This window comes from Notothenia coriiceps, unplaced genomic scaffold (assembly GCF_000735185.1).
Source record: "Notothenia coriiceps isolate Sejong01 unplaced genomic scaffold, NC01 NC01_scaffold00000339, whole genome shotgun sequence".
Lineage (NCBI taxonomy): Eukaryota > Metazoa > Chordata > Actinopteri > Perciformes > Nototheniidae > Notothenia > Notothenia coriiceps.
The window spans coordinates 21374922-21385939 of record NW_011333040.1 but is presented as its reverse complement, the minus strand read 5'-3'; the positions used below and the strand labels follow the sequence as shown (position 1 = coordinate 21385939).

The following is an 11018-nucleotide window of genomic DNA, read 5'->3' as shown; positions in this document are numbered from 1 at the left end:
GTCTGTTTTGCACATCCTCCTGTTAATATCTTTGGACGTCCTGCACTAAACTGTTTTATTGTAGAGATCACTACAGTATCTTCTTGATATTTTCTATTCTATATTTCTATCATGCCTTCTACTTTCCCCCAATTTTGTATGTAGGCTACTCTTAATATTTAAATGTTTTCATCAAATAAAATGTATTCAACAACAACATTCAATAACGTGCTTTAACCACTAGGCTGTGCGGGTTAAAAAAACAGTGGTGTTGTTAATAAAACATAATAATATCAAACATAATATGAAATTAAAACAGAACGGTAAAGGAAAATACAGTTTCAGTCTCTCCATTTGAAGCTTATGCATTGTACCATGAACCTGTATAGACCTGTAACAGTCAACTGCATGAGGAGTTGGAAAGGTNCGGGCTGGACCCGGGGGCTGCCGTGGCTCCATTCCATTTCATAGAGCTGTCCTGTGATTGGATGTTGGAGTGGCAGTGCGACAAGGTTACGCTGAGCATCACAGCTCTATGAAATGGAATGGAGCCACGGCAGCCCCCGGGTCCAGCCCGTAAAGTAATCTTTAATGTTTAAATAAAGCCTTATTAGTTTGTCTGTTTTGCACATTCTCCTGTTAATATCTTTGGACGTCCTGCACTAAACTGTTTTATTGTAGAGATCACTACAGTATCTTCTTGATANGAAAATATAAATCATTACATCTATGTTGTTTCTTTCACTATCTTCACACACATGTACACACATAGATCTGATTAATGTCAGCTGTGATGACACCACACGGCGTGTGGTGTCATCACAGCTGACATTAATCAGATCTATGTGTGTACATGTGTGTGAAGATAGTGAAAGAAACAACATAGATGTAATGATTTATATTTTCTTCACTTACTTAACTGTACATTATGTCTTCCACTGATGTGTGGATTGTTTTATCTGTAACATGGCAGAACATTGTGTTTCCCACCAGCCCAGTCTCACGGCATTTTGTGTTATAGTCACGACATTTAATCTATTGATTTGTGTTCACCAACACCATTTTCCCCTTTTTTCCGTGTCACACAGAACGATTTTAAAAGCAATGTATTTCTATTGGTTTTGTGTTTCGTGCCTGCAACACGTCTTTTAGTCCGGTCGGGTCTTGGAAGACCGGAAGCTGTGTGGTTCATAAAAACATTNAAAAACTACAAATAATTTAGGAAATAAAAATACATTTTGGAATCAAAGTTGTCATAGCCAATTTACTAATATTCAACATCCCAAATGCTTGACAACGCTGTCAGTACCTCCTTCGCGGTTATTGGATCAATGGCTTTTCAACCAAGGAATCAGTGTTTCGTGTCAGGACGCCAGATAAATCACTCAATTTAGCGGGTGAATTCAAAGCTATGGAGCCAGAATGAACTCCTCTCTAAATACAGTTATCATAATATTCTTTAAGTACTCGGGGTTTATTATTGAGCAGTTGCTAAAGTCTTAAGCTACACGTAGCCAATTAACTGAAAACTGAAAAAGTTATTCCGTAAGGCTCTTAGTCACCCCACCAAGAAGAGAACGAGCCATAACCCGAGTGGGCATCAAGCTGGTGGACAGAATTAATGATCACTGCAATTTAATAGTATAAGAGTATACAGGGCTTTATAAATCCAGAACGGATACATCTTTACATCTTCCTTAAAATCACATTCTCTCACCTTTTCTGTCTCCTTCTCCACCACTTCGGATGGAGATGGAGATGGAGGTGTGAGTGCGGAGGGCGGCGGGAGGTGGAGGTATGCCGAGCTTTCTGGATTTTGACGAACACATCGTCCCTTTCCCTGGCACAGAGATGCTGAGCAAAGCAGAGTTGCCGTGGTTACGTTCATGGAGTAGGGTCCCAGTACCTTACGGACGAACTCTGCTAGGTCCTGACATTCTCTCTGAGAAGTAGATGGGTAGATCGTAAATAACGTTTGTACTTATTTTGGATGAAGAAACTGTTTGCCCACATAAAGCCATTTTTGTAAGTAAAATGGTAAAGCTATGGATTAAGAAGCTGAAGTCCATTATATCCTTTATAATACTCAGTGGCTGGAAAAAACGTGCAGAGATATTTGTGGATGTACTGTATACACTTTATGCAAATGTATAGGTTTATACCTCCGTCTTAGTCTCACTTCTCTCCCAGATGACAACTCCGGCTGTTCCCATGGCAGCACTCTCTCCTATGGTGCTGACCAGGTCTGCCTGTTAACAAGAAAGTATTCAAAGAGGCTGTAAAAGTCAAAACACAGCACGCTGTTTTACAGCTATCCCTCTGTATTAGTATGAACACCATTATACTTGTTACCAGAGGAATCTGTTTATTTCACCCTTAATTCATTCACTGAAGATCAGAGTGCAAATCCAAAAATCCTTTCTTATTGTTTCTTTTCCAATATTCCAAGAGATTTGAGAACCTCTTAGAATAATTATTGCTATAATACAACATGATTCTGATCAAATACCGGACAATAATACCTCACCTGTGACAGGAAAGTGTTAGTAGAGGCGTAGACACTCTTGATCAGTGGGAATACAGGAAGATCAAATGCCGTCCCACTCAGAGACGAAACTCGTAGTGCTTCTTTGATTTGACTGGACAAATAAAGCCTTGCTCCAGAGGTACCACCCTATCAGAAAAAGTGGCAGATTTATATATTGTATTGAATATCTGGCTTTACAAAGGTGTTGGTTTATGATGACAAGGACAAATTCACAAGTCCTCACTGATAATCCAGTCATGGTGTTTTTCATGTGGTTTTTTGGTGTTACACTACAAGTAGTCTTTTTGCAGCTGAGTAACGTTGTTAATGTTCGGCGGACTAGCTGAAGTTCCACGTGCGCAACTGTCAGCAATCGTGTAGTATTTGCGCGTACAACTAAATAACGTTTTGGGGACTTTGCCTTTGGTCTGAACTATTTGGTAGGACCTCTATCTTTTATTTTAAACACATTTTTCTTTATCCAAATAGATTTATTTTTGGTTGTTTGTTTAGATGATGCAAAGAAACACACATCATACAATTTGCAGGAAAATTAACTTGCGTGTTTTACAGATGACATCAGCATGGTTTGCGTAAGTGGTGAAAAATATTGCATCGTATCGCAGTCCATGCAAGACATTATCCAGTCTCCAAAAGGTACTGCAATGCTCTCAAGGGTCAACCTATTTTATTCTAGAAAATTGGGCTACCAGTTGATTCTTTACCGAAAACAGAAATCTCAAATGATAGACAAAAGAACAACACATTAGCGTTACCCACCTGCATCTTCTCCAGGGTGAAGAGAGGGTAGAGAGCGGAGCATCGTTTCCATAGCCACAGAAGCTCATCGTTAAGGGCCATCTCCGTAGCAGGGCACTGGCTGGTGTAATTGGCTAATATGGTCTGGGCGGGATCCCCGCTGTAGCAGCTGGGGTAAGGGGAGACTCCCCATAATGCTTTGGGCCTCAACCTTTTGACATCCCGTAGAGTTTCCGTCATTACTGCCTGCGCTGCTGCCTCGAAGTCCACCTGTGACAAGATCAATAGAACCTTTTTCAGTGCCCTCAGGACCCTTCCTCTTTTGTGATCTGAAAACGTGCAGTTCTTCAATCTTCTGGTTTTTATTTTTTTATTTAAACGAAAGCTCTGGAAAATGTTGCAAATCAGTGAGCAGGACAGCTGTTGGATTGACAGGATTTATGTATATGTTTAAATAAATAGTTTGACACAAAACACTATTCTGCTTACTCGTTTAAAATTAGATAATCTCATTATCAGATATTTGCTTACAAAGCGTCTTTGAGTTCCAGAAAAGCGCTATATAAATATAATTTATTATTATTATTAAATACGTAATCTATAGGAGAGAAATCCGGTTGTTGCACGAACACTATGACCTAATCACATCCGGAAACATGCAGGTAAGCAGTCCTTATTAATAGCATAACAGGCAGAGGGCATTGACCGAATCATTGTCTCTCAACTCTAACTCCATTCACGTGTCTCCAATTGCTAATCAGATTAAATACAATCAACTGCACACAGGAAATACAGGTGTTTGCCTGAATATCCGCAACCTACATTTAAACCCTAAAACTATTGACCGTGCCCAGACGCAAAACTGATTGGCGATAGACGGGATAGTTATCTTGGACTGGCATCGCAGAAGTTCACTAATTAATACTCTACATCTCGTTTTTTTAATCCATAGAAAAACTGAGTTGTAACAGTGACTCTGTGATTAAGTTGCAGACCATTTCTGGACCAGGCACAGTCCCTTTATGGCATCTCTGCCAGTTGCTGGGAAACTTAATTGGAAATACAGAACTCCGGAATGTCCAGTACATGACCGCCTGTGTTTCTACACTTTGGTTTTTGTATGAATTAACCAAAGATATAACTTGGTATTTATTCATTTTTGCTACCTTTGGACAGAACCCAGCTACCTGTCTCATCCTGTTTCCAATCTTTATGCTGATCTAAAAACATGTGTTAAAAACATGATAATGGTTTCGGCCTTCTTCTAAATGCAAGAATATGAAGGAGCCTGTTTTCCAAAGTGTAATGTTAAATTGTGGTTGGACATATTCCAGTCCAAGCACAATTTAACATCTATTTGCATACATTTAAACAGGAGATAATAGTCACCTACTATGTTAAAAAGGCTCCTTGTTTATGAAACCATTTAAAATTAACAAAATCAAAGTAAATCTGTTTTCACTCTTTGTTGTAAATTATGAATCCTTGTTTCTTCTCAGAAAATCGTGCACTTTGTCATGTGAGTCATCACATTAAGTAATTATATTCTGTCACTCTTCTTTCTTCTGTTCCTTACTCATATCCCTCCTCCTAAAAGGTGCTCACATCAGAAAGACATATAATTGCCAACATAATCCCGAGTCTTTAGTTTAATAACCAAAAGCAAATGGTAACATAGTGATGTTATTAGTCAAAGTAGGTATTTTTAGCAAAGATGTTTTTTTGAATAAAAAAAACACTTTCTGAAGTGTTTTCCTCCATCCGCATCTCACACTCTTCCCCGTCAACCACCAACAACTTATGCTCTCTTATCTTTCCTCCTATGAGTGTTTCCTACCTTGTTCCTTACCTCCATAGCTGTTTCTTCTTCTGCCATTCACCCATTTTATAGGTCATTATGATTAACTTGTCTTACCTGTGACCACCTCTCGACCTCCTCTGGGGTCCAGCTCGGAAAGAAATTCTTCATCAGGTTTCTAGATGCCTCTAGACACATCGCCTGCTTCTCTCTGTTTCTTGACCACTGGGGAACCCACTCTGCCCAGCGCAGCACCCCCAGCCCAAGGTACCTTGGGGCAGGTAAAGCTGCCTCTATGTCCTGCTGTGTCTTTTGAAGGTGGTTGTCCAGCCGTGTGTGCTGTGGTAACCCGCCATTGACCGGTGTGTCTTTATCTATAAAATAAGGGTAGTTCCCCAGTGTGTCCTCATAGAAAACGGCCACACGGCCCTCCCGTTCCATCCCATAAGAGCTTGGATCTGGCCGACCGGAGCAAGCAGAGTCAGAAATGCCCCAGAAGATGATAAAAGGCTGTCCAGACAGGAGAGGGGGGCGGGCTGGCTGGGGTGGACCGGCAGTTCCCAGGTCAGCAAAGGCAGCAAGCAGGAGAAGGATGGGAAGTAAAAATGGAGGGTGCACTTGAAGGATGGCTGATGGAAAAGTCCTGCCATTGTAAGGCGTCAATTTTGGTTCTTGCTTTGGGTCTGGTCGCGTCCGTGGCTCGGTCCACGCCATTGGAGCGGCCACCTCTCAGGATTTCACCCCTTCAAGCCCTCGAAGCCAATCATGTTCCTGTAAAATACAGAGGGGAAGTCAAACCTTTATCCATAGAACGATATGGGCAAATAATGAGCAGCAAGCAATGAAGGTCTGTAGTATACAGTAGTTCCCCTGTATCATTTGCTGCTGAACAGCACGTTCAAATCACAAAAACAGACAGTATCTTATCCTGGGAAACTGTATCTTCAAACACAGAAGAAAAAGTCTCAGGGTTTTGTCCTCCACAAATGTCCTACATGAATCTCCTGATATTTGCTTCCATCTACTCTATATTGAGCTACACCCTATTTTTTATCTCATCTATGTCTTGTTTTTAAGGATTTTAAATAGTCCCTTAAACTGCTCTTATCTTCTCTACCATACATTATTTACCCCATTGTAAGTGGGTGTACTTACATCTGTGACAGATTATAGATTTCTTATTGGTGCCCCCAGTCACACAGAGAAATCATTTAGTGTAGTTAATATTAGATTCACTTAGTGACGCTCAGTTGTAGTCCAGGTTTTAAACTGGATGGATCGGGTTCAACGCTGTGACAAAGTGTATCTTAGGGGGCCAAAGTAAGAAAACTTCCTATAACGACTCATCTTCTTCATCTTGCTTTTTCTTTACACTGACATGCTGCAACACCAGTGACTGCTTGGCAGTTCTCCATGCCCAAAAACATAGAGACTGGTTAAAGAAATGATAGTTGAATAAAAAAGGCACATTAAAAACTTTGTTTCTTAAATAAATTAGAAACAACATAAATCCATGAACCATTTTTACATAACCAAGTTGCTAACCCAATGTTAATCTCATCAAACATGGCTTCTCATAACAAATAAATACTCCTTTCGTAATGATAAATTCCACACATTTATCACACCTTATTTCTCGACCAAAGTAGATTTTATTTTAAATCCTAATTGAGCATTCTTCCAGTCAGCCGGTTTCCTTAAGTAGCCAATTCCATAACTCAGGAGCAAATATGTTCTGGCAAAACTTCCCATTGCTTGCCTCCATATGTATGTATATTTGTGCATGCATAAAATATTTCTTATAGAACTTTTCGCACTGATTCACCCATAGCCAGGCCTGTGGAATAATCAAGTGTAAGACACATGCGCTACTACTGCAGTACTACTGTCCTATATCTTTCTCTGTAAAATAATTAAGCTTTTTACCCCAGCGTGTGTTACACTACATGATTTCTCTAACATAATCATTTCCATCATAAAGAATTGCAAAAAGGAACCAAGGAATAGATTGAAGTTGTTATATATTGTAATTCCTCTCTGCAGTAACATTAGTTGTCCAACAACAACTTCTCTTGTGTTTTGCGTCCGGACGCTGGCTTGAGTTTCTCAGAGACCTCACAGTTTGTTAGCATAGTGTAACTGAAGCAATTATCACACTCATTATTTGTGAATCACTTTATAATTTGCCTTCAGTGTCAAGGGATTGACAGCCATGTGAGACTCAGCCAGCTAATGAAGATAATGATGAATAAAGTGCTTATAATGGTTAGCAACAAAGTATCCGGTCAGAGATACATTTCAGGATAAAGGGGGAAATGTAATTTAATGTAGTACTTAATTTTTGTTGAATTTGAATTTTTGACGTTTAAAATTGATATTTTTGGATTCACTACACTTCAGATTGACATATTCTACTTTTTCTTCCCAAGAGGTCCTGACAGTTGACATATTTTCTTGCAAATCATGCAATAAGCTTATAAAATGTTATGCATTTTTTGAAGTTCAAACGAACAATTTTATAGACCACCTGCTATTTTAAAGTACTGCCTACAGGTAAATGCATCAATAATTAAACACAAACACACACAGAAGAGGCAGGATAACTGAGACTTTGAAGATAAGCTCTCCAGTTTCTTCCCCCCAGTGTGTGCTTGTGTGCTTATATATAAATGTATTCCACTTAGCATCATACAACTTTACGCTTAGAGATAATGAAAGACACAGAAATATTGTGACAGAACACCAAAACAGTGCAGTTTGGACTGATGAATAAAATCCTGAACATCCAGATGGCTTTTTAGCAACATTTTAGGAGAAAAAAAAGTGAAAACATCATGTATCACTGGAAAAAATAATCAGTGTTTTTCCAGGATGGAGATTTGGTTTCCTGTCTTGTAATTTGAGAGGAAATATTTGAAATTAGGCTCTGCTCATGTCACAGACAGAAACAGGGAAAGCCCTTCTATATGAAAGACAGGTAGCTGTCGCCTGATTAGCGAAGCCTTCAGCCAACTGAGAGAAATAAACAGTGTTGTTCCACAGTTACATCGACTCTGCACGAGTTCAACAGGCAGCGCAAGATATGAGAAAATGAGAACGGCAATCACCACTGACTGTTTTTCTTTGTAAATGATGTGGGTGGCTGAGTGGCAGCTTTGCTTAGGCGGTATAAGCAGGACAAACTGGAAAAGAAAACTGCGGAGTTGCTAATTAACTGAAAGACCAATGTCACAAATGTTTAGTGTCTTGTAATGTATGTGACTAATCCAGCGGTACCAAAGTTACCAAATGGAGACAACTACGTTTCAAAATGTTCTAGATTGGATGTAAACGGTGAATTTACGCAATTATATTTCCAATGGAAAAGGAGATAATGATATTGCTGGCAAGCGAAAGTCACACTGAATGCAAAAAAATATGTGTTTTGGGTCTTTGTTAACATTTGTCACAGCCACTGCAACTGTTGACACCATTGGTAAGATGTACCACACCTGTCCCTTAACCTTTCAATATCTTTGTCCACGCAATTTCTTCCTCCAAACCTTCATTACAACTCTCCCATGCCCGCTTGTGAAGGTGCGTCTCACAGTATGATAATCTCTGCTTTAGATTCTCCAAGACTTGGAAATCTTTTTTTTTATAATTTTTAAACTTATTCCCTCATTTGTCAGTTTGATGATGATGGTGGATCAATAAATTGAGTTGAGACTAGATGGCTGTGAAAGCCGAAGAAAGGATCATTATAATCCAACTATTTAGCTATCCTTAGTGCCCTGTTTGGTAGTGTCTAGTTATTTATCTCCACACATTCTTTCTGAATCTTTTTCCCCCATGCATTTCCCACAGAAAATTCCCATAACGCTCAGGTTAAAGGGGACATGTTAGAAAAAAACCTCCACTTTTACTTCACTTATATTTGGGTAAATAGAGTGGCTACCAATCCACAAAGCAAGTCAATCCAGTTTTCTATGTGCTGCCTCAAGTCAGAAAATATTGTTCCTCCCCTTCATATGTCCAATGCAATAGAATATACTGCCCCCATCTGAGTATCTCCATCAACGGCTGGAACAACTTTTGCAGTTCTGAAGCCAATCAGAGCAGACAGAGGGTAAAAAACAGATACATTCGGACCACCAGTATGAGAAAAATTAAGGAATTGAAACTTTAGAAAACCAAAAAACAAGTATGAACCTGAAATTGAGTCTTTTATGTCTCCTTTTAATGGTCTGGCATTTGTCCTTCTTTATCTTGTTTTAGCTACACCCGGTCCCATTTTGGAGAAAAGGCCAGACTATTGCTTGTTAGCAAGGGAGCCTTTCTCCAGACCTGCATGCCTTTTAACAAGCAATTACAAGAGAGAATAAACACTGATTTAAGACTGGTGGTGCAGACAAAGTGCATCTCAAAATGCCAAGGAATTTTCGTAACATTAAATATACTACATTTAAATGAATACACATAAAGCTTTACCTTTCCCCATAAGAGGCTCTGCTCACCCTCACAGCTGATTATAACCATATGGTGCTATGTTGGAAATTGTGATGTCACCAAGAGATTTGTCAATAAGTGCTGTCTGCACACGCCCACATGCTCCTGAAGGTCCTATCAGGCTAAAGTGAGGACACCTGTGAGGTTGTGCAGGGACGTTTTATTTGAAACATAATCACAAGTTATGTTTAATATTCGATTAAAAAACCTAAACATGAATATTTAACATATTTAAAGAAAATGATGAACCTTTCAATGCATACATTAGCATTTTATTTTAAAGTAACCCTTTTTGGGAAATGTGCAATGTTGTCATAGGTTACAGTAATCCAGTTGATTGACACCTGTTCCTCCTCGGTCCAGTTTAAGTATTTAACGTTTGTACGTTCTTATCCTCACAGACTTCCGCAGAATGGTTGAATAAGCTTTGAGAACACCAACATTATAATCCACTAATACCTAGAAGGTCAGAGTTCACAGGTGCACTGCTAATATCCCAGTGTTTCTAATTCCATCACGTAAAAAATGTGCCAAAAAACATACAGATAAATAGGGCAAAATGTTTTTCTTTAAGTTGTTTGAATATTCCAAACCTGTGAAATATAAAGAGAATTTTTATTGAATTTGACAATTTTTTTTCCTACCTTTTTATAAAGAGTATAATTTAAAGATATTACAGACATCACCTGCCAGTTATAATCTGTTCCGAAACTGCCATTTGTTTTACTCCATTAACTTCCATGGCATCATACTGTATGTGATCCCTCACTCACTGGTGAGTGGTAAACGTAACAGCTGACTAATCAATTCAGACAAAGCCTCTGGTCTGTGTTTACTCGTCTGTCTGAAGCGAGCTGATCCTGAGCCCACTGCCTCCGCAGCTCACAGCAAACACCCTCAACCTTAATCATTATACACTATGGAGCCGGTCAGTTTATATATTACACACTCGCTAAGAGGTTCACTTTTAAAAATCAATTCACTGAATAATGCATTATGAAACGCAAACATTCTGTGGATTCTTAATAACACACTTTAAACATATCAATAAGTAACGTTTATTTTGACGGTGTCCTTCAGCCAAGATTCAAAATAAGCATATGTGTATAGCATTTTCCATTTGCAGTTATTTCATTTTCTATTGTGTTCATTTTGATCTCACAGCTCATTTATCTGCTCATCTCCCATGAAAGCCGCCACGCTGTGCCAATATAGCAGGGAAAATGAATCTAAATATAATATTATTTCAACCTGCTGGCAATCTGATTTGATCTCGTTGTCATCAAACAGTGTTCAGAAAATCTGTTTTTGAGGTGAACTTAACTCAATGCAACACATGCTGATTAGGTTACATTTAGACCTCAGGATCTTGTTTGAAATCCGGAAGCTGCGAGCTTAAGTTCGCATTTGGATGCTGCTTTCTATTTCTAACATTGACTACCGGAGGTTAGCTACATTGTAGACAAA

General features: G+C 39.0%; 1 protein-coding gene across 1 annotated transcript in view; it reads right to left on the bottom strand.

The window, feature by feature from the left end:
• Window positions 1–5777, bottom strand: part of LOC104952267 (hyaluronidase-1) — a 6283-nt gene extending 506 nt beyond the window's left edge. Inside the window, exons 1-5 of the mRNA XM_010779062.1 lie at window positions 5181–5777; window positions 3287–3535; window positions 2507–2653; window positions 2142–2228; window positions 1697–1921 (exon numbers count right to left, since the gene is read on the bottom strand). Coding sequence (XP_010777364.1) covers window positions 1697–1921; window positions 2142–2228; window positions 2507–2653; window positions 3287–3535; window positions 5181–5777 — 1305 coding nt within the window. The remainder of the gene's footprint in view (window positions 1–1696; window positions 1922–2141; window positions 2229–2506; window positions 2654–3286; window positions 3536–5180) is intronic.
• Window positions 5778–11018: the final 5241 nt, after the last annotated feature.